Source organism: Drosophila guanche, unplaced genomic scaffold (genome assembly GCF_900245975.1).
Source record: "Drosophila guanche unplaced genomic scaffold, DGUA_6, whole genome shotgun sequence".
NCBI classification, from domain to species: Eukaryota; Metazoa; Arthropoda; class Insecta; order Diptera; family Drosophilidae; genus Drosophila; species Drosophila guanche.
In genome coordinates this window covers 758,086-782,502 of record NW_022995761.1, presented here as the reverse complement: position 1 = coordinate 782,502, position 24,417 = coordinate 758,086, and the positions used below count along the sequence as shown (strand labels likewise).

Below are 24,417 nucleotides of genomic sequence, written 5' to 3'. Positions count from 1 at the left end.
CATTCACACTCTGCGTCTGCTGTGTGCGGCCACTGCCTCTGGCCCGAGACTGCAGTGTGTGGGTCTAGGGAAGGGAGGCGAGCTTAAGGAGCGTGTTGGTGTGAGTAGTGTTGTTGATGTAGATGACAGATGAAGAAAAATTGTAAAATTTGACAAATAACCGCTAAGGCGCAGATGTAGTACTGAGTGCCGGGTATAAAAGTTGTGACGCGTAAGAAGCGTCTCACACGTCCCTTCTCGTTTGTGTTGTTTTGTTTGCTGGCAAGAAGTTTTTCAATTGCTTCGACGGCGACTGCCGCTGCTGGCTGTTAAAACGTTTTCACTTTAGATTTCCGGTTCCCATTTCGCCTGAAGGCCATCTCGCAATGGGATGGATGCGATTCCGGCGGAAGTTGCGCACTGCGAAGCGGTTAAGCGGCAAAAGGGTGCACAAAGATGGGCAGAGGGGGTAGAGGTGCATGCCACCAATTAGCATCTCTATCGCTGTCTCTCGCTGTGAAGGGCGAGATGCCTCATTGGCATTAGGCAACAGAAGCGGTGCCACACAACACCCATGAACGCTGACTCTTTGTCGTCATGGCATTGTTGTACTTGCCGGTAATGAAGGGGCTGGGTGGTGGCGGGCAGAAGCCAACTTCCAAAAGGGTTGAAAGGTTACAGCAGCAGACAGAGAGAGAGACAGAGCTGGACCACAGACAAGGCAACAAACAAACAAAGAAAAAAACTTGACTAAGTCGTCACTAATTGCCAGGGATTTTTGGCAGGACTACAACTCAAAGTCCTGCCAGCCGCTCTCCCACGCTCCCTCTCTCTCTCTCTCTCCGTCTCCGTCTCCCTGGAATTGTAAGCGGTTTAGCGGTTTTTTTCTGGCTACCCTTCGCCCGTCCCCACCACCGCCCTGACGGCATTTAATTAACAATTGAGGCAAGTTTTTTTTGACTGATGGACTGACTGACTGACTGACTGACTGAACTGCCTGCCAACTTGCTGTCACATCAATGAGCCAGCAAATTTCTGTGATTCGTCACAAAGTGGAAAACCATTTTGTGGCCACAAAGCACGGGGGAGGTGGATGAGGCGGTGAGGGGAGGTGTGGGGAGGAGTGGCATAGCTTTGGCTTAGACAACAGACACGCTAATGCCAATCAAGGCTGAAGGAAGTAATCAGTGGCAAGAACTGAGCAGCAACCCAAAGCCCGATTTAAGTAAATTGTTTGTGTCAATGGAGGAGAGTGGCAGTTTCGATGATGTACGAGGATATACATAGGATATAGGAGACAGAAGACAGCCGCCTTGTCATCGCAGGCTGAAAATTGATTTGTAACGTTTAACATGGACATGGACATGGGGATTGACACGGACACGGACACGGACAGGGGGCAAGGCCATTGCTCGATGAAATGTCATTCATCATTATGCTGGCACCTCCCCCAACTGGAGTCCCCTTTCCGCAGCCGGAACCACTCCAAGTGGGAGGCTGGAGCCTTGGCATCACGTTCCTCCACTGCCATGGAGCTGCAGCGGGAGATTGGAAAATGGAACCAGCATGTGCTGGTGAAAAGTCAAAGCATTTTGACCAACATCATTGCCCCGCGGGGGTCATCGATGGGCAGGGTAGCAGTGGGATTGCTGTGGGAGGGGGTTGGGGTTTCAAGCCAGAAGCCAGCAGCTAACAGGAAATTGAAATCAATCCATCAATATGGATTACATGTTCGATCTGCTGCTGCTGCTGCTGCTGCTGCTGCTGTGAGGTGCCAGTCATCGACATTATCGGATGGAGTAGGATGGAGGATGGAGGATGGAGGACGGACTGCCCAAAAGCCAGGGGCATCATTAAACAGGAACAACATCGTTCCGGCAGCATAGCACACAGCACACTGCACCCCCTGGAGTGGCAGCTTTTGTATGACTTGCAATTTGACAATCTGCAGGCTAATTAGTTCCGCATAGATTTGACAAACATTAATGTCGTCTCCCTGCCTCTGCCTGCCATTCCGCTTCGTTTTGTTTTTGTGTTAATCAAGCCCCAAAAACAGACATAGAGCTGCAATAGGAATGGATACACAGAGATGCAGAGAAACGCAGATGCAGATAAAGAGATTGAAGCAGAAGAGCTACAGCGATGAATGACTGGATGGGACTGCCGCTCCTCTCTCCATCTCTCTCTGTGCAGAGACAAATTAGTCGAGTCCTCTCGAGTCCCGAGCAGCAAAAGTTGCCGATTGTCCGACAGCCACAAAAGGGCAAACGATTTACCCAGGGTAGAGGCTCTCCCCTTCCACATTCCCGTTGCGAGTGCTGATTAGTTTGCTTTTGAATAATGTTCGCTGGGAAGAGGGAAACTTTCGTTATTTCCCTTTCGAACGGGGACAACCACAACCGCCTGGAAGAGGCACTGGAACTGCTTGCTATGCCATGACCCTTGAAAGTATCCCTGATGGTAAGGGAATAAACATCCTTCTGTGATTGGGACTATCCATTATTATCGGCTGATGCTACCCAATGAAGTTCAGCTCTCTACCCTGAGTCGATGCAACATCTCTGAGGACGTTCTCCCTTCGATCTCCACACAGTCAACCCCTCTGAGTGGGTTCGTCTTCCCCCTACCTCCCCCCCCCACCCCTTTCGTACTCCTGTGATACTTACTTCTTTTCCCTTTTGCCAGCGCCAGTATCACGAAAGCCCTTCGCAAAGGGATTGTTGTCGATTTTCAGTTGAGTTATCTGCCGAGAAAGGGAAACACGAAATTAGTTTAGATCGGATCAAATGTATGACGGGGGGCACTAAGGGCTTCAATCACTCACCTTCTCGTTTTGATATGCAGTTACGGCTATGAACTCGGTCTCCTTGAACACGTACGTGCGAAATGTGGAGTACGGCAGCTTCAGTATGTCGTTGGCGCGCACCAGATGGAAACGCGGCTGATACTTGTGCATCGAGTTCAGTATGGTCTGTGGGAGAGTGCGGAAGAGAAGAGACAGAGCGGAGGATGTGGGATTAGTAAGCTTTGTCCTGCCACTGTGGCCAGTTCAACCAACCAAAGAACAAAAAAAAGACGAACCAACAAACCCAAAACGAACGATGAAACCCTGAAAAATATCTCTAACTTGACACACACACACACACAAAGAGAGAGGAGGGGGAGGAGGAGGAGCACAGACATTGGCAGAGATCCGTGGATTGGCAAACGGCCTAGCCTACGTCGGAGTTCCGCGGTCCGAGTCCAGGCCCAAAAATGCAACGACATTGCTGACGGTTGCAACATAAGGCAGCGGCAGCGACCACCCACCAGAGGAGCACAAGAAGGAGCTGGAGCTGGAGCTGGAGCTGGAGCTGGGGCAGAACTCCAGCTGGGGACAATGGAACGTTGACAGAGGACAGAAGGCAACAGGGAGAGTGCTGCTACCAATACAAAGTTGTGTCATAAAATATGAATTTGTCTGCCTTAGTCAGTCGCAGAGACCCCCCAAGCAAGCGCTGAGCAGAGGCTTTCCTGCAACCTTCGAAAGGCCCAAGCCCAAGCCCAAGCCCCCCCCTGCACGGAATCCAAGGCATTTCCATTCGCTTCGCTTTAGTTCGGTTCGGTTCGGATTGTGGCGACTGTTGCAAAAGGAACACCTTTTTAATTACCATAACTCGTCGCGGCTCGACTTCGATTAAGCGACAAACAGGCCTAGACCCGGACAGAGAGACTCGAGACTCCAATTCCAATCTTCAGCCAGTTTGTTGCTGCTGACAATAACGCTGCGTGTGGACCCCACAAGCAGCCCCCGGACGCCATTTTGTTCGTGTAATTTCAGAAAAGAAACAACAAAAAAAGAACTACAGACAACAACAACAACTTGCTGACTTTCGTTTCGACAAGAGGAGAACATCAACGAAACAATGAACGAGAGAGCAAGAGAACAGAGAGAGAGAGAGAGAGAGAGAGAGAGAGAGAGAGTTAGCGAAGGAGCGAATGAAACGGAATGAAGCAATAACCAAAGCAGGGCAAAAGCAAAGTAAAGAGCAAACCCAACCAACCCACAATATGTATCTCATAGAACGAACGTGAAACGTGAACGTGTGTCTTGTGCGGCGGTAGGTCTCCTCCTGCCTACTGCCTCTGGGCTGTGGTAGCTGGTATCTGGTATCTGGTATCTGGTACGAGTATCTGAGTGTCCGTATCCGAGTGCCCGACCTATTCGCACGCCTCTTGCAGCGACCACCAATGGCGAGGGCCAAGCGCAAGGTGTGACTAATGTGAGTGCTGTGAAAAGCATTCATTTGGGGATGGATTGACGGCTAGCCAGCCGAATGCTACGTTCCACGAGATGCTCGATATGTATGGCCAAATGAAAATGTGAGTCCAAAATGGATTCAATCAGGATTGCCGAGCAAATCACCTTCTCTGCGCATGATGTCATTTGTTTGTATGAAATTTGAACTCGGCCTGTAACGCACTTCTTACTTTGTTGGAATTTATGCAATCATCTGCTAGCCCCTCGTTCAGCGCACTCCAGTCAGTCACTCCAGCCATTCGCATTCAACGCTGCGCGGCACTCATTAATATGAATACAGCGCACTCAGTCGAACACTTCACGTGTCCGAAACCAAGTCCGAAAAGGAGCAAACAACAACTGATTAATTGCCCGCCATTTTGAACTAAACGCTTATTTCTTCAACCCTCCCCAAAAGCTCCCCTTTCCCCCACCACCATGTCGAGCCGTACTCCCTCTCTTCGCCTTTCTGAGGATTGCCTTTTAAATGCACAACAAAAAAAACACTTTATGGCCGGCCGATCCGCGCGGCGCTCATCAATCAAACACACAGCCGCACAGTGGGCAATTTTACGAATTAAGATTGAAAAAATTCATATTTCGTATGTTCGATTCCCGGCAAACTTTTTTTCTTCATACATAAATCACACATTTTTTGAGGAATAATTTTTGATATTTTCACAGCCACAAAATAAATACTTTTAAATTGTTGGCTGTTGTATAAGCATGTTTGAAGCCCAAGCTATTTGGTTTTCCATGCTGCTCGCCCACTGCGAGACGAGGCGAACCAAATCGAACCGAGCCGAGAGCAGTCGCAGCGAACCAAATCGAACCCGAGCTTTCGAGCAGCCGTTGCTGCGTCGCAGTCCATAAATCGCTGGCAAAACGCGTTGCAAACGCGTCCTCTACTTAAAACGTAATTTGCTAATTTGCTTGAAATTTATTGACACATAAATTCATTTTGCTCAACAGCAACAATCATAATTACGCCTGAACTGTCTGTCTGTGCTGCATGTGCATGTGCATGTGTATGTGTTTGTGTGTCTAGAATTTATTGATAAAACAATTTGCATTATTACGTTAATTTTTCATTCGCCCCAAACCCCCCAATGCATCCTCTTTCTCCTCCTCTGCTCTGGCACATTGCACAAAGCGCAAAATTGTTATTTAAAATGTCATTTTGTCGTTGAGGCGAGGCGAGGCGAGGCGAGGCGAGGCGAGTTGAATTGAGTTGAGTTTTGTCGTCGAGTTTGAATTGCGATTTAAATGAAAATAACCGTGAAGATAGCCATAAAAATATAAGCATGCTGCCATGCAATGCTGTGACTGCTTTTTTCATTTATGTTTTCCAAATGGGAATAAACAAGTCTAATTAGACGTGAAGTGCGATTACACACACAACGCAACAGACATCCATCAGATTGATGTCTGGCCTGTCCCCTGATTGACGTGGCTGATTGAATTGACTGGCGAATAAAACCAAAGCAAAGCAAAGCAAAGCAACGCAAACCAAACGCAATTATGCATCAAATATTGCTTGGATTTGTATGTATGTATGTGTGTATGTATGCACATATGATTGCCCTAGCCAAGACATTGCGGCACGTAACTGGAGTGCAGCAAACATCGTCACGTCACGTTACGATGAGCGACAACAGCCACTCCATGGTGCAGCATCTTTGGCTTTGGTGATTGCTCCACTCTCTCTCTCTCTCTCTCTCTGTCTCTCTCCTCTCTCTGCTTATTGACAAAGTACGAGTACAATCCAATCCGTGGAGCAGTTAATCACTCTATATATCGCCCCGGGTGACAACTGATTGAGCCGCCGGCGGTCAATACCAAAAATGGTGCGACAATTTTTACCCCCAGCCCAAAGCAGCCAGCCTCTGGCACGGTTGTTGTTTGTTCGTTGTTGCTGTTGCTACGTGTTGCTACTTCAAGTTGCATCTGCACCCAGCTTGAGATTTTCAGCTCTCTCTCTCCCTGTCTCTCCCTGTCTCTTCCTGTCTCCCTGTTCAGTGCAACACGTTTGTTTTTGGCTTTTGCGTGTTGATTGCTAAAAGGTAAAATTGCTGCTGCTGCTGCTGAGATTGCTGTCTCGGTGCTGCTGCTGTTGCTGTTGCTGCTGCTGCTGATGCCACTGACTGTTGTTGCACACTCATTGTTGGCATATTATCACATCATTTAACTGATGATGGCACTGCTGCTGTTGCTGCTGGAGCTGACTACCCGTGTTCGCCTTGTTCGCCACCATACACAGCCTTGTGTGTCTGGTCTGGTATGATTGCTGTCGTCAGGTTGTTGCCGGGGTGTTACCGGGATGTTGCTGAAGTGTTGCCGGCAGTGGAGTGCCAAGTGCCAAGTGCCAAGTGCTGGGTCTGCCTGACTGCCTGCCTGCCTGCCTGCCTGCCTGCCTGCTGGCGTGCTGGGTTAATTGAATGATCACTCCACACTTTGATTCGATTTGGCATGTAACAACCGCCACGGAGTGGACTCGAGTTAACGGTGATCGACGATCCATCGATGCAACGATCTGCAGAGCCAAAGTTCAGCGGAGAGGCGCAACGGATCATAGTGAGTGAATGCCAGAGACTAGGAGGACCATTCACCGATCACCGATCACCGATTCGCCAATTTGCCGAATGTTGTTGATGGCATAACAAGTTGGCTTTTAATTAACATTAAGTAGATTTCTCTCTCTCTCTCTCTCTCTCTCTCTCTCGCCATCTGTGTGTAATCGTGTGAAGAAGATCGATGCCACATTGAAATTGCCACAAAAGTGATCAGATCAACAGAGTGTTTGCTTTGGCTTTGGGTTGAATCTAATCGTTGGATAAACGGATGGATGGTTGGCCAAAGATTGTTTGATTGTTGACATGGATCGCCTTTGATTGTTGAATGAATTGATCGCGTTTGATTGCGCTTGTTTGTGCCAGATTCATTCTATATTTATGTTCAGTTGTGTTCTGTGGCAAAGCAAGAAAGGTTCTAAGGCGCTGCCGAGCAGCAATCAGCATCGATCAGTGCGGGGATCATCTGGGATTATCTAAGATCAGCTGAGATCTCGGGTGTCTGCCAATGCCTCTGTCTCTGACTCTGTCTTCGCCTCTTCCTCAATGTGACTCAATTATGCATCATCGGTCTGAGTTTCGTGGTAAGGCTACCATTTTCGGCTACCTGTTGACCAATTATGGGCATAATTGAAACGCCGCCACCGCCGCCGTCTCCATAGATGACTCACACCAAGACAAAGACTAAGCTTGGGCTTTTGTGCTAGCTTTATTAAGCTATATTAAGACGCTGCCTCTCGCATACACTCCATCGATATGCATATTGAGCGATTGGGAATATACCATAAATATCAACACGAGACATGGTGTGGTGTGGTGGCTCCGTCTTAAGGCGAAACATGTCTCAATTAAGCCAGCCAGTCAGTGGATCAGGCAGAGATCAGGTAGTCACAAAGTTCGATTTGAGTCCCAGACGTGGCCCACCATGCTGGACTCTCTCTTTCTCTCTCTCTCTCTCTCTCTCTCTCTCTACCTATACCTCTTATATTAATCTGTAAATTATGCATAATTTTAATTCCCCCCGCCAAAAACTAAAAGAGAAAGAGAAAGAGAAGCGAAAACAAAATCACGCCACCCAAGAGTCACAGCGGGGACAGCAGCAAACGCTTCTACGAACAACGAACATGTCAAAACTCTCACGCTGCATCGAACTGCAGCCAGTCCGTGTTCGAGTTCGAGTTTGAGTTCGAGTCCGAAACGAATCGAATCGAATTCCCCGTTGCATGTAAATAAACTCAAAATTTATTTACAATTTACAACAATTCTTTTTGGGGTCTTATCTGCTGGTGGTCGGTCGTCGACTGAGGCAACAGAAGTTGGAATTGTTGTAGAAAATGTTAATTAAATGGATTTACATTTTAATGACAATACGAACAGAACCGCGAACGCCATGGTGGCGGCGGTAGCAACCGATTGAGATGCACAGCCAGGCTGAAACAGACTGGAAAAAGAGTTGTTGTCGATCGGTAGGCCACTCGAATACAATCCAATCCCAGCCAGGCAGCCAGCCCACTTCATCTTCATCTGCGTTCTGTTGTTGCTGTTCTGTGTACCCCTTGTAGCCAATTGCAAATTTGCTTAACAAAATGGGCGGCGTTTGAGCCAGAAGCAGGCAGAAGCGGGCCGAAACAGAAGCAGCTGCGAGGCAAACGGGGCCAAAGGCATTCGGCATTCAGCATTCAGCATTCAGAATTCAACATTCAGCATTCAACATTCGATATTCAATGCAACCTAATGATGCCTTTGCCTGTCTCTCCCGTGTCTGTGGTTTCTTTTTGATGTTTGTTGTTTGTTGCATGCAAATTGATTGTGCCCGTCCCCCGCCCTCGCTCAGGTGCTGGGTGGCAGGGGGGAATGCTCGTGCTGGGATCACGAGTATCTCACTCTGTGGCCGCCTTTCGATGCAGCCCACTGATCAAATGTGCCTCCTCCTGCCCTCTTCAGCGTTGCTATCGATTTTGCTCGATGGTTGATTTATCGATAGATAAATAGATAGGGATCAAGTTTCACACACTTTAGTGACGAAGAAATCGAAAATCGTTGCATAAATCCAGAAATAAACGGATCAACGATCTGCATTGCATCGATTAAATTAGAATAATTCATCGATTTGTATAAGCCACACACCTCACGGGGTTTGCGGATGACGTCGCCATAGTGGTGGTGGCCAAGCACCTCGCCGCAGTGGAGGAGCTCGCCAGCGCGGCCGTCCGAGCCGTGGAGTCGTGGCTTACGGTCGCCGGATTGGACCTGGCAGCGCAGAAGACTGAGGTGGTGCTCATATCGAGCCGGAAAGCTGTAGAGACAGCAAGTGTGCAGCTCGGTGGCACCACGATACGCTCGCAGAGGGCAACCAAGTACCTCGGGGTGCTCATCGACACTCGCCTCTCCTTCAAGGAGCACTTGGAGTACGTGCAGAGGAAGGCCAGCGGAACCGCAGGAGGGCTCTCGCGAATGCTTCTCAACACCAGAGGCCCGAAGCAGGGAACGCGGAAGCTCCTGACGAGTGTTGTGACGTCGCAGATCCTGTACGCGGCGCCCGCGTGGGCGAAAGCCGCTCAGGTGAAGACCTACATGCGAGGTGTGGAGGCGACGTACAGGCTGTGTGCCCTAAGGATAGCGTGCTCGTTCCGGACTGTGTCGGACGAAGCAGCGCTGGTCGTCGCGGGGCAAGTCCCACTCAGGGGGCTAATAAGGGAGAGATCTGAGATCCATACAGCCGCGCAGGGCGGAAGCGAGGCGCGAGAGCCGAGCTGAAGGCTACCGCAAGGAGGAACAGCATCAGCAGATGGCAGACCCAGTGGGACAGTTGACCTAAAGGGCGCTGGACTTATTCCCTCATACCGAAGCTGCAAGCCTGGATCGAGAGGAAGCACGGCCAGGTAGATTTTTACCTTACCCAAGCGCTTAGTGGTCATGGCTGCTTTCGCAGCTATCTCAAGCGCTTTGGCCACGAGACGGAGGACTTTGACCAAGAGCGTCACCGCATGGAGGCAGTAGTAGGCGCCAGGATCTCCCCCGAGACCTTGGGGTCAAGGGCCAAGGGCATGGGAAGCGGCCGCAGAGTGCGCCTCGAGCGTTATGCGAACGCTGAGAGTGTTGGAGAGGAGGCGTAAGCAGGAGACGGAGTAGGAGCCTTCGAGTGCTTTGCACTCCCACTAGCAAATACGGCCCTCATTATAATTATACCCACTAGTGTAAGACTGTAGTATTATTAAAGCAAGATAATTAGAAGGAATAAACAAATGAATACAAAAAACACACAGAAAGTCAGTCATCAATTTGTTGGCTAAAGACAGACGCTATGCCAAGGCCCCACCAACGACATTTATCGATTTATAATCGATGCACATGGCAATCATTAATAATCGTTTTGTATTTGCCACCCACATGGGCGGCACCATCTCAACACAAACTGCAACTTCCTCGCGCACTCCCCGTTCCCTGTTAGCCGCTCCCCGCTCACCGCTTCCCACACTCCACGAGGCAGCTGTCGGCGAAGGCCATAAATTTGCCGCTGGTCGAAAAGCATCTGAAGTCCGCCGCCGATGTCCGTCGCTTATAAATGAGCCCAGTCCGGGATATGGCTCACAGAAACAGCTACAGCTACAGTCAGAGGTAGAGGCAGAGCCAGAGCCAGAGCCACAGCTCCCATAGATACGATAAACGAGGAGGATGATCCAGGGGCGAGCTGGCTAGTGGTTGATAGCTACTGCCTGTTCCCTCTCTTCCCCTCCCCTGTGCCTGCTATATCCACGCTATCCCGCACTCGGCAGTCGGCACTCCGACTCTCTGTCTTTGGTCTATCAACGAATGACAAATATTTCAAATGATTTCAACACTTTGCCAATGCCGCCGCCGCCGCCGCCGCCGATGCCCGATCGGGCCTAGAGGAGGGGCTGTGACTGGCTATAACTGTGGCTATAACTGCGACTGCGACTGCGACTACGACTACGACTGCGAATGTGACTGTGGCTCGATGATTTGCGTTTTATTGCAGCTAATAAATTGAATGGCGACCCACCACTGAGCACCACCAGTAGCAGCGGCACCAAAGAGTGGCTCTTGGTTGATTTCGCGTTGACTATTTGTTGCGATAAGCAACAGCGGTGGCAGAGTGGCACCGTGGCACCATGGCACCGCACCGCACTGTTCTGTTTTCTCTGTTCTGCTGCGTTGCATGCAACATGCGAGGAGCAACGTGCAACTGGCAAACTGGCAGCCGCGCATGCGTGTGTGCATTTCAATGCAACACTGATAAAGGTGTTCAACGCTCGATGACATTAGCACCATCCAAATGCCGCAATCAACTTTGGCCACTGCCTCTCCTGTGTTTCTGCCTCTTCCTCTGCCTATGCCTCAGTTTCTGTTTGTACCTCCCTGCCACTGCCACTGCCCGCACTTTTTGCCGCTGCTGTTGCTGTTGCTTTTGTCGTTTTGCCATATTTGTCGGCGCCTTTTGTTCTTCTTTATTAAAAAGGCGAATAATCATAATAAAGAACCAACAACTTCGTCGTCGTCGTCGTCGTCGTTGTCGTTGTCGTTGACGTTGTTGTCGTCCATTTAGCCACTGAGTTTTGGCTGAGCAGCCTTACTGGGTCTGGCCCTGGCTTCGGGTCTTCAGGTTCGCTCTCTGGATCTGTGAGCTCTGGCTTTGGGTTTTTGGGTTCAGTTTCAGCCGCTCGTTCGGTAGCTGCTAGACTTGGACATTAATCGATAACACTTGAGTATTTTTTCATGTTTTCAGGCGAGCCATTAAGCGATTGTCCACTCCACACCACTCCACACCACTTCCGAGATGTTTTCTCTCCTCGACTCTTTGCCGATGGTGAGGTGAAGTGACGATGGTGTTGCCTAAGCCAATTTCATGCTGTTGTCTCCTCCCTTCGTGCTACTTGGGTTCCCTGGTCTCCTTTTTGGCTTTCTGTGATCGCTGTTTGATCTACTCCTACTTTTGCTTGTTCCTTTCTGCAGCCCGTTTTAGTTGTGAATTTGCTCTCAGAGTTTTTCAGTCACTTCTGCTTCTCCGAGTCTCCCTTCATCCTGCAGCCTTTGCCATTTGTATCTTCTAACTGCGGCATTTGGCTGCTCCCTGCCCGAGCCAGAGCTTAATGAAGTTCAGCCCAAAAGTTGAGGCCGTTAATGGTCCAGCAATCCCTGTCCGATCTCAAGCCCTGCGATTTCTGCTCCTGCTGACACTCTCTGCTGCTCTTCGTCCTCCCTGCCTGCAGCCAACACTCGGCAATTACTAAAAGACAAATTTATTTGCACGCATGCAAAAGAGTTGTGAGCTGGTGCGACCTGGAACCAGGCACCAAGCAACAGGCAACAGGCACTACCGAGCTACTGTTCGACAAGTGTTAAGCATAATGCAGACACACTCGCGGCTCGGCTTGGCTTCTCATGGGAGAGGGGACAGGCAGAAGGCAGAAGGCAGAAGTAGGGGAATGCTGGATGTTGGAGCGACTCGACTTTAATTGAAGTGCGGACCGACTCGCATCATTGACATTAAGTGTCGATAAATTAAGCATACGCAATGTTAGCAGCGCGTTTTTATGAATGGAAGCCGCCGACGCCAAGCAAATGGCCCCCGAGAGAAAGAGAGCAGGAGAGGAGAGGCTCTCCTCCCTGTATAAATGTGAAAGGTTCAGGTTGCTGAACACACACTCAGAGAGTGAATATCTGAAGCTGTTTTGGAGACGCGACGCGACCCCAGACCGGGTCGGACCAGACCGCCCCTGCCGGCGCATAAATTGCCGATAATTTACTGTATATAAAAATCAACACAAAACATTTTATGTTAATGAAAATAAGAGTGAGGCTAGGCTGTGGCCAGTGAAAGCCACGCTGATCAGGGGACCAGGGGAGCTGGAGCTGGAGGTGGAGGTGGAGCTGGGGATTAGCTGGCCAAACAGTAGCTCCCCCATACGTGGGTCCGGAATAGCCCAGATATCTAGGCAATTAATGGCCACAGCCAAGAGCTAATGAGATACTTTTATATGTAGCCACAATCAGTGTCACTTTGGTTCTTCATTTCGCAGCACAGAAACACATTTTCACCAACCAATTTCGGGGGCCAAAGTTGCCAAAGGCAACTGGTTTGAGGCTGGAGACTGGAGAGTGGCTGAGGGATCGTTGATCTGTTTGATCCACTGATCCACTGATCCACTGATCCATGGGCTGCTTTGATGACAGCCGCTATCTTATCAGTGGAGGGCACTTGAAGGAATAGCCACCGAGCCAGAGACCCAGCGAAGTATTCAAATTTCTTTATAACTTAATTACAGACAGACCCAGGGCTGAGCCCTCGGAGAGACACATCAACACACACATCAGTTAGGGAGTCAGGGAGTCAGGGAGTCCGACAAATCGTCACGTTGTTTTGATATTCAAATATTTTCTATTCGTTTTTGGGTGTTTTAATGAATGAAATATAATGGGGAATGTGGCGGGCGGGAGGCTGTAGCTGAAGTCGATTCCAGAATGGAAGTGAATATGGAAATGAGTCTGATAATGGGTCAGAGCAAAGACTGTAAGTCTCTCTCTCTCTCTCTCTCTCTCTCTCCTTCTCTGTGTGGGCAGACACAAAAAGTCAGCGGCAGAGTCTCTATTTGCCACACGCTGTGCAGGCAGGCAGTCGAGTGAAGACCAGACCAGACCAGACTCTGTTTTATGGCCACACACTAGCGTAGACTAGTGCTAGTCGAGAAGAGAGGCCTGGTTCCGTCCAGCTATTTAAGTTCTTTGCTTAATTAACAGAAATGAAAGGAAGCCAAGCCTTCACACAAGTGAAGGTGAGGGTGAGGGTGAGGGTGAGGATGAGGCCGAAGCGTAGCGATGATGAGCGGGTTATAAAAATTAATTAGCAGACCCCGAAAACAAATGCATGAAACGCTTAAGCCGAATAGAGAGTGGAGTGCAGCGGGAGAGCGGAGTAAAGTGGAATCACTGCAGGCAGAGAGACACAGAGAGAGGGAGAGAAAGGAGGCTAGAAAGAGATCTGCCTGACTTTGAAGGCAAGAGGATCCTTCCAGCTGCCCAACAAATAAAATTAGAAATAATTTTGAGTTTATTTTCTTTGCTGCTTGCTCTCTCTCTCTCTCTCTCTCTCTCGCTTTCTCCCTCTCTCTCTCTCTCTGGCTGTCTCCGCACTGATCACAATTAAGTGTTAAATTATGTTAATTCTACACTGCTCCGCCTCCGCCTCCGCCTACCCCTTCCCATTTCCATGCTCAGTCGTTTTGTTGATTGAGGAAACGGTCGTCGTTCATTGATATTGGTTTCCTCGCACCAATTTGGCAGCTAATCAGAATCAGTTGTGTTGCAACGGAAATCGCCTCCAACTCCACTCACCCTGTGGCAGTGGCAGTCTCAGTGGAAACGTTGAACTTATAAGGCAGCAGAGTAGGTCGTCTCGTACGGTGGTCTGCCCGCAATTTCCGTGATCTGTCAGCAGGCCAGCTAGGCCAGCTAGGCCATCTATGAAAAGTATGCAAATGAGTTTCGAAACTGAACAAAATAACAAAATTCAAGCGACAAAACACAACAACACACAAAAAACACACAAAATGAGACACAGACAGAGGGAGCATTAATTTTGAAATGCGTTGCAGAGAAGAGAACTGTGGGGGCAGCAGAGGGAAGAGGGAAGAGAGCAATCCTCATGAAAGGCAATAAAAACGTGCGTTAATAACATTGCCGCCAAAGTGAAGTTGGCAATAAAATGGCAGATTCATGTGACGATGACGATGACGATGACGATACCGATGAGAGGATGACGAGAACGAAACCGAAACCGAAACCGAAAACGTAGACGAGCAACGAGGACGTCAAAGAGTCCACCCGATGGCTACGAGATGGCGCTGCTAGCGACGCGTTTCGGTGGGAAATNCCTATTGCCAAGTATCTACAACTGCCACCAACATATCGAGAATCCGAATCGATCCCAGGCAGGACATAAAAATTTACGTCCCATAAATATCCACACAAGGCTGGCTGGCTGGCTGCTGGCTGTTCCTGGCTGCTGCAGATTCACATTTATGCGTTTAATGATAAAGAATAATGGGGAATGGGCCTCCATGTGCCAGTAGCAGTGGCAGTAGTGGCAAGCTGCGTAGCAAGCTGCCAGCGGTAGCCACCTTAAGTGCCACGTTGCGTTTTTGCATCGCTGGCCACACACACACAGACACGCACACACAGAGAAACTCTCTCGTCCGGTGGTCCACGACTGGGGGACTGAGGCACCGCTGATAAGGCGCCCAATGTGGGGCCCCACCGCTGGGGGAAAGTCAGGCAGACAGGCGAATGGCGAATGGCGGCGCCACCCTCTGGGGTGGCCACTCACTGGCGGATGGCATTGGCCCAGGTGTTGGCTCCAAAATCCATTCCTGTTCCGTGATGCCAGAAGGGAGCTCGAGTGAGGGGGAAAGAGAGAGAGAGAGATTGAAGTTAATTGCTTGCCGCAGCGAAAGCCGTGAAAGCAGCGAGAACGACCTTGTCGCTGCACATGCTCTCCATGCCCCATGCCCCATGCCCCATGCCCTATACCTCATTCCCCCCTTTCTCTGTGTCGCTCTCTAGCGGTGTCTGCCTGTCGGTTCGTTTGTGCCTAATTAACAAGTTGGCGACAGACGCGGCCAGCGCACGCACAACAAGAGCAGCAGCAGGCAGCCAACAGCCAGCAGCCAGCAGCCAGCAGCCAGCACAAGTTGCAACATCTCCAGCTGAAGCAGCAGCAGGAACGGGGGCACAGGGGCCCTCACAATTGGCATTGAAACGAACGCATTTCATGCAAAAAAGGCAGCAGGAGCAGCTGTCGGGGGGCGGGGGCGTGTGCACGTTGCTGTGTGCCTCCGAAAAAGCTTGTTACAGGACCGGCGGCTTAACCGGCGCCTCTGTTGCCGCCGTCGCCGTCGCCGTCGCGTCGCACTGCCCAACGACGTCTTTGCCCCAAGATGAATGTGTGTCGTTGTCGTTGTTGCAGCAACAGCAACAGCAACAGCAGCAGCATTCGTTGTCAGGCCTTGTATTTCGTATGTAATTGGCTTTTGGGCTTGGGGCTTGGGGGCTGCTTAAATAGATGGCGACTGGCGTCACCTGTCGCCTTGTCGTTCCCCCCCCCCCCCCCCCCCAACCCACAAAGCTCCTAGTTCAGTTTTCCCTATCCCCGCCTGCCCCTGTGTGGACCACTGTGGCGACACATCTGCAGCGGCAGCCAAAAAGCCAAAGACATTTGCAAATCTTTTGTTTCTCGTGTCCGATCATTTCTCATACAGTCGCGAGAGAGGCGAGAGGCCGTCCAGCGACCAGCGACCAGCGACCAGCGACGACGACAACGATGACGACGACAACCGACGACAAAGGCATACCGCAGGCGCCAGCCCAAAACCCAAAGAGCACAACAAAAACAGAGCCCCAAGAAAATAAAATAAAATAAAATAAAATGAAAGAGCCCCAGACGATGACGGCGACGAGGATGAGGCTAAGGATGAGGCCACCAGCACCAGCACCAGCAGCAGCAGCAGCAGCAGCGGCAGCGGCAGCGGCGACCAGTGTCCAGCCAAAGCGAGAATGGGAGCTGCAGTGGAGGGGGGCAGTGAGGGACGGGGAGGGAGCACGAGCTTTTGTCCAGGGCTGAGACGAGCGCCACAGGATGGTCGTGGGGCCTTGGCATTGTCTTCTCCGTTGAGGAGGAGCGACGACATTCAAATCTTAACTTGAAATCAACGACGACGACGATTGAACGAGAGACTTGCAGAAGCAGCAGAGCGAGTGAGCGGGAGAGAGCGAAGGAGTGAGTAAGAGTAAGAGAGAGGGAGAGAGCGAGAGCGAGAGCGAGCACAGACCCGACTCGATTTGGATCCCAGGTCCAGTCGAAAACAAATTTGAACTGCCAAAATAATAAGCGTCCCCAACTTCCAGATTCCCTCTTCCCCTCTTCACTCTCCCTCTCCCGCTGCTTCTGCTGCATTTATATGCTGCCCAAGCAGCAGGCACAGAGGCGTGGGCAGGGGGGGGCGCCAAGTGGAGGATGGAGGCTGATCTGAAGGTCGCCCCGTACAGGGGCCGACTAACGCCAGTCGTCGCCTGGCTCGTTCGGTCGCTCGTTCGGTCGGTCGGTCGCGGTGGTCGCCTGCTTCTGGCCTGCCATAAAATATTTGAAACAAACCCCAGGCCGAAGTCGTCCCCCCGCCACCGGTCCACCGTGCACAGCGCAGCTCCAGATAAGCGATTTTTGCTGAAAACTCGTGCGCGATTCAAGCAAAAGGAAGGCAAAAGAAGGCAACAACAGAATCGGGATACCGGTTACCGGTTTCATATATTGATGGGGAGAACCCCCCACCCTCCCCCGCCTCCCCATCCCACTCGTCATCCCACTCTCCGCTTCGGTCCTAACTGCATAAAATTTGTTTGTCGCCAGAGCTGGAGAGCTGTGGAGAGCTGGGAGTCAGCTTAAGTCAGCGCCAGGCATACAAATTGGCTTTGGCCACGTCTTTGACTTTGCGGTTGCAGGCAATGCCGCACTCTGCCCCTCTGCCCATCTGCCGCTCTGCCTGCCTGTAACTGTGGCGTCGGTAGCAGGGCTGTTTAGATGGCTATCAGTAAATAGAACACAAATGAAATTCATCGATAGAAATCGAAATCGACAAGAAGCCAGCCGCCACGGGGGCGGTTAACCAAATCAAAGGGCCACAGAAAGGCAAAAGCAGCAGCAGACACTGTCTGTTCCTCCTCCTAGTCCTCCCCCCGCACCCAGCCAATGCCAGCGCCTTGACTCACGTTGTCGTGGCAACCATGTGATGGAGTACACATGTTGCCGTGCACTTCTACTGGGCCTTCTCCTGGGCACGACAAAAACCTGGCCAACAACAGCTCTAGAGCCAGAGCCAGAGCCAGAGCCAGATCACCTCTCTGAGCTTTGAAAGGCAAAGCCAAAGCCAGTGGGCGGCCCCGTGGCATTGACAACCCGCCGGGGGCTGACCTTTTGCCAGCCACAAACAGCAGACGGCAGACGGCAGACGGCAGACGGCAGCCAAATGGCTCGACAAACTACAAGCAGTGCAACACTTTTAGCCATCGTCAAGTCAACGCCAATGCCACCACCACCGAAAGTAGCAGCAGCAGCAGCAGCAGCAGCAACCACAGAGACAGCACTGAGAGGCTCCCACAATGAGGGCCAGAGTAAGTGAATTTGTAAGTTTGGGGAGCTGGGCAAGCAGCCACGTATCAGAGCAGGCCCTGGAGTTGTCGTGAGCAGCGGGTGGCCACCGCCCCAATGGCCGCCAAATGGCCAAATGACACATAGACAGAGAGACATACACGGAAGGGAGTGTGGAGGGTGGAGTGGGAGTGCCAGAAAAAGCAGCTTCTTTTTGGGGGTTAGACCCCAGTGCCCCAAGTGCCAAAGACAATGGGAAATGAAAGATTATTCCAGCAAAAGATGCCTCCAGATGGCAGACAAATCGAGTCGGGTTCGAGTACGAGTTCGAGGGAGGTTTGCTAAGGGAGGGAATAGATCTCCTCCAGTAGATGTGATTGCAAGGGGTTGGCGGTGTGTGGGGATCCATGCATTCCCCCAGCAAATGGTTTGGCCCAAGTAGCCAGGGCATTAAGCACAAGGCACGACTTGAGTCAATTAATCAATAGAGGCAGAGGCAGGCAGTCAGCAGGCAACACACACACACACAACAGATCACAATAGAAAATCTCTTAAAGCCTTTGGCGACACTCAAGACAGACAGAGAGACAGAAAGACAGAGAGACAAAGCCTCAAAACAGGGGCACACACAGAGAGAAGATGAGTGTATAATCTGGCTCTAATGATGCTGATGAGGCTAAGAGGCACAGATGCTGATGCTGCTAAGGCAGGGACTGCTGCTGTTGCTGCCACTGCTGATGATGATGACAAAAAGTCAAACACGGCAGCAGCCTGGAGGGAGGTCTGTGGCAGGGGCACCCTACTGTCGACAGCCAGCAAGAAGAAGGTTAAGAGGGTAGACCTCTGAGACTGAGACTGTCCGCAGCTCATTCTCACATCATTAATTACAAAATTATTGGGTCTCAGTCGCAGACTCAGACGAGTGTGTGGCTGTGGCTATGGCTGTGGGTCAGGTAATACACGCAGGTGGATTCGATTGGGATATGCGATGATCTGTTGATGGCAGCAATTTGGCCGCAGGAACTGTAACAACAACCAAAAACAAAAACTCTTGGCTCAAAAAAAACAACAAATCCCCCGAATCCCCCGAAGAAAAATCCTAAAAAAAGCCTAAGCCAAAATGTTAATTTTCAAATCTTCGTGGGAACTGAAATTAGTAGTTAACACAGATACAGATACAGAGATACAAACACAGAGATACAAATGCAGATACAGGTACAGATTTTGATGTGCCTGCGGGCGGCCTACACATATTAGCATTGTTGATTTTTCAACCGGGAAGCGGAGAAACCATCGAAATCCGTGAGGTTCGATGTTCGATGTTCGAGGCTTGTGGTGGCGGTTGGAGGTAGGAGCCAGGGGCTCGCTCCTAAGTAGTTATTGATATACGAAAATTGTGCACAGCACGCCAGAGATCAGTGCAGAACGGATCGCATACCCTAACAGGCCCAAGGGAGTGCTTTAGGTTCGAGTTGGACATTGACACAGACAGACCCAATATCCACCAATATATTGAACCTGCCCATGGAGCAACTCATATTTCCAGGGTATTTTGTTGATTCTTTGATGGCATCTTTCGTGTGTCTATCCGCATCCTGGATAACCCGGTTAGCCGCCATAATTTGGCTCTAACTGAGTCACTGCCTTCGAGAAGAGTGACGCTAGTTCCAATCCCCCCCAATGCCCAATGCCCAATCCAAATCCAAGTCTGAGGCTTCGAGGCAATTAAACGATTTCGTTTCGTGTGCGTGGTCTTCAGCTGTCTGGCGTCTGCTGCCAGACTGAGGCTGTGGCTGAGGATGCCATGATTAATATGTTTTTGAGTAGTTCTTAGCCAAAGGCCACAGAGTAGGGCTAACAACTCACGAACGAGCTCTAGCTTTGACTCTGCAGTGGAAATGAGCAACCAACAAACCAACCAACACATCAGCTCTTCATTTTGATTGGAGTTTGTCGGTTAGCTGGTTGACAAATTGCTTGTAAATGGCTGCGAGACAAAACTGGAACACACGCACTCTGGCCGTAGGTCAACTGCGAGCCAGCGGGCAGAGGGGGACAGGGGCGCATGACGGAGCCATTGCCAAGCTGAGCAACTGATTAACCGATTATGGAAGCTGAAATTTCGGATTGGAAATCTGAACTTTCTCAGCTTAACTCTCTCAGGTTTTTCGAGGTAATCATAGCCGCTCTCTCTGCACTCTGTTCCTGCTACAAGTGTTACCCACCCAATCCAGCCAGTTCTAGTCCTGTTATATACCAATGCAAGTCCCCAGACAAATTTCACACCAAAACTCCCTACCAAAACCGACAGCGACAGCGACACTCGACTCAGCCGGGCTAATCCCCCAGCCCAGCGTCGGAGCTGCCAACACCTGCCAACACCACTGAATCGGGGGATCCCATATCCCATCTCCATCTCCGTACCCATACCCATACCCACAGCCATAGCCATAGCCATCCATCCAGTCGGATGTCGCAAGGCCACTTGAGGCGCGGAAAATCGAAAATGGCAAAACGCACTCCGAGCCACAAATGGCAATCCTATTAGGCCAAGGTGCAGCCTTAAGAAATCCAATTAAAAAATGTGCAGAATGGAACTGGGTTCTGGGTGCTGTGAGCTGATAACTGGTAACTGGTAACTGGAAGCTGAGCGGAGAGCCGGAGAGGATGCTGTGATGTGAGGAGAGAACGAACTCTGCTCTCATTCAATCTCTGCATAATAATACGTTTATAATTACTGCCAGGGGGTGGAGTGAGGAGCGGGGTGTGTTGGTGAAGAGTGCGAAGCACTCCAAAGACATTAGCGCACTTGAGCCGCCAAAACGGTGGGGTTGGATGGGTGGCTGGGAGGCTGGAAGGCTGTGGGAGTCGGATGTGGCAGGCCACTTGGGGAACGGAAATGTTGGGTTTTTTTTTTATTTTAGCGACAGGGCTAATGAGCCTCCGCCAATAAAGCCATTTGGCCAGAAGGAGATTGCTATGCCATGTAAGAGAGAGTGAGAAAGAGCGCACGAGTGAGGAGTGGGGTCTCCCGGCAATTGTTGACACTGCCAAAGCTTTCGGGTGTTTGTCGAGTGGTGTCCCTGAGAACATTCCCTCAAACAAGTTGTAGTTGGAGTTAGAGTTGGGGATGGATTTGGGGTTGGGGTTCGAGCTGGTGTCAAGTTGCGAGCCAGCGAGAGAGAGAGCGGCTTGCTGCAATTTGCATTCGTATTCGCCTTGCAGTGCGAGCAAATGAGCAGAATAAATTAAGACAAAGACAACTGCAAAAGCAAAAGAGGAAAAAAAGGCTGCAGAACAAAATATACAAAACTGAAGCTGAAGCTGTAGCAAGAAGAAGGAGGAGCAGGGGGAAGCTGATGGAGGAATGAGAAGGAAAGGGCAAAAGAAGTGAAGTGAAGTAAAGGCATGGCCGCGCGCGCTTGACAAAAGACACTTGAGAGCAGCTGATGAAGCTTGTCAGAGGGAGACACAAATAGCGAACCGAACGAACGCAAACGACAACGAAATCGAAAGCCAGAAAGAGAGCGAACGAGCAAATAAGCGAACGTGCAAGCGAGCGAGAGAGAGAGCAATGCAATGGCTGGGCCACAATGGCGGAAATGTGTGAATGAGGCGAGAGAGTGAGGGCCACGCCACTCAAAAGGCGTTGCTCTCCCCTGCTCCTGCTCCGACTCCAGACAGAGTAAGAGAGCGACTATAATTAGTCGCTGGCGCGTCGCATTGCGTCGAGTCGTTGGCGCGTTTTAAAACGCACACAAAACGTACTGTCCCCGCCCCCGAGACGCGCCCAGGTAATCAAAACGAGCAAGGGGGGGTTGGGCAGTGCAGGGTGCCACAAGGTGTTTAAATCAGCACCCGTCAAGCCGACAACACAACCCCACACCTGGCTGCGGCTCACACTGCTATTTGTCATCGCCCTGAATGCAATTTCCACCGCCAACCGTCCCGGCCGACAAGCTAAAATCAAAATAGAAAATATTCTAGAGAGGAAAATAAAAGATTATTTATATAAATAATAAATTGCAAATGGTGTGGAGAGCGGAAGGGGGGGAGTAGAGCATACCCCCAGTCAGACCCAAGGGTTAATTGCTAACCCACTTTGGGTGCCCCGCGCTTAATTACTGGAAGTCGCCCACTGTGTCCCGAGCGCCCACAACCCCCCCTAAAGCCACTGTGCACTCTGCTCTGTGCTATGTGCACCGGGCAGCGTTGGACAGCACCGGCATCCAGTGGGTCAGAATATTGTTGACTCGCACAAATTGCTTTATAATCGTCATCAATAAATGAAGGCAGTCATTAGGCTGGTCAGTCGGTTACGGCGCCCACAGGCCCCCAGACCCCCAAGACCCACAGTCGAGACGCTGCCCCGTGTCGAAATTGTTTGACAAACAGTGCAATTATTATCCTTATCCCTGTCTTTGACAAACAAGCAAAACCAAAATAAAACAAAGAAACTAATCAACAAACAAAAAAGAACCAATTCGAGTGGCAAAATGTTTGTTAAATGTTTCTAGGGGGTTAATGTCTGCTGATAGCTAAGATTCGCTGGTGGAAAAATGGATTGTAACTCTTACATTGTAAAACTCTGAGAAGAGTGGGCACAAAGACTACAGAGATTCGTATGAAAGATCTTCATTGATCTTCCTTTGATCAACCGATCGATCGATCCATTTAGCTCCGAAAAAACAAACTTTTGTCATTATTTGTGATTCAATGTGAATGATTTTTGGCGTTGATTTTATTTTTGGCAATGATCGCATCATCGAGGAAAACATTTTCGAGGATTGCGTGACTCAGGTTCGGAATTGGGCTCCGCGGCTCCACCTTCTCCTACTCCTTCTCGTGCCCGTCGGGAATCACCCAAATATGTAAGGGATGGTGGGACAGGGGAACAGGGGAACAGGGGACGCGCCTGGCGCGCCACTAACTGGTCGATTTCATTGGAATGATGGTCGGTCAATGGATCGTTCGGATCCGGCGGCTACGTGTCACAAATTATTAATAATCTATAATAAAAAGTATAATTTCATTTAATAATGAGACGCGTGTAGAAATGTTTTCCATCGACAGGATCCTCCACCAGAGTCGCTCTCTTCCGCCCTCTCCTCGTCTCGCACTAAACATTTTTCATTTAATAAATCATCGAAAAAATGAAGTTGCCGACGCAGACGCATACTAATTTTTATTCTTCATCGACTGACTACTGGCTCTTTGGGTTCTTTTGGGTTCTGCCTTTTATTTTTGTTTTCTTTCGGTTTTGTTTTTGGTGGTTGGCCACGTTGCGCCCATTTTGTGGGCTCTCCTTCGACTTCGACTGGCGCCAGGGCCCACATCTAGACAGGAGAGTGGAGTGGGGCCAGTGCCAGTGCCAGTGGCAGTGGCAGGCGTTGCATGAGCTGTGCCTCCTCCACCTCCACCTCGCAATCGTTTGGTAGTTACATTTTTGTTGGTTTTCCAACGTGACGCCTGTCAGCTGCAATTTCAGCCATCTCAGGGAGAGTGCCAACACACACAAGCAGAGAGAGAGAGAGAGAGAGAGCGCCATGGCCGAGACAATTAAATGCCTAATTTTCTATTCGCCCCCCACTCTTCACTCCACACTCTACCTCTCCCGTTGCGTGGCCTGGCGTTTGTTTTTCCAAATAATTCATTAATATTTTTCCTCTTCTCCGTCTCTCTCTCTCTTTCTCTTTGGGATAATTATGACGAGCGGCGCTTGGCTGCCTGAGTTGCATGTGCAATGTGCCACATTGTTGCTGCTGCTGCAATGAAAATGAAAAGCACAAAAGAGTGGGCGGTCCCAGTGGGCGGGGTGGGCCATTTCATGCGCTTTTCTTGTTAAGAGCGATAATCCATCAGGCAACAACAACAACAGTAACAGCTTTTACCATATGTGACTTACAGAGAGAGAGAGAGAGAAAAAAACGAAAGACGGCAAAACCTCACCGCAGAGACCCAGGCAGAAGCTGTCTGAATGTTCACAAACTTTACAGCCAATAAATGGAGTGTCATGTGTGTCTTAACGATGGAACACTTCAAAATATATTCCCACTGCACACTCTGTTACCATTCAACAATTCAATTGGACAACTAACATCGAAGTCCTGCAAGGACTGACCTGACAGATTTATTTGCACATCCCTTTGGGCGTTTTATATGCATATTTTGTATTCTCTCTGCTTTCAATTATAATCATCTAATTCGCATTCAATTCTGCTCCTTATCGTGTCTGTATGTTGCACTGTGCAGCACTGAACCGAAGAAGAAACTGCGCCACACGGCGAGAGGCCCATTATCTCCCCCCCCCCCCCCCCCCCCCCCCCCCCCCCAAACACCCCCCACAAAAAAAAAAAATAAAAAAGACAAAGGAAAAAAAAAAGGGGAGACATACAACCATTTTTTCAAGACCAAGCACGCCAGGAAGCGAG

The 24,417-nt window shown here is 50.1% G+C and overlaps 1 protein-coding gene across 5 annotated transcripts in view; it reads right to left on the bottom strand.

The window, feature by feature from the left end:
* Positions 1-24,417, bottom strand: part of LOC117590860 (optomotor-blind protein) — a 67,593-nt gene that overhangs the window by 4,490 nt on the left and 38,686 nt on the right. For all 5 annotated transcript variants that reach the window (XM_034283868.1, XM_034283870.1, XM_034283871.1 and 2 more), the window contains exons 4-5: positions 2,804-2,950; positions 2,646-2,722 (exon numbers count right to left, since the gene is read on the bottom strand). In XM_034283868.1, the coding sequence (XP_034139759.1) occupies positions 2,646-2,722; positions 2,804-2,950 (224 nt within the window). The remainder of the gene's footprint in view (positions 1-2,645; positions 2,723-2,803; positions 2,951-24,417) is intronic.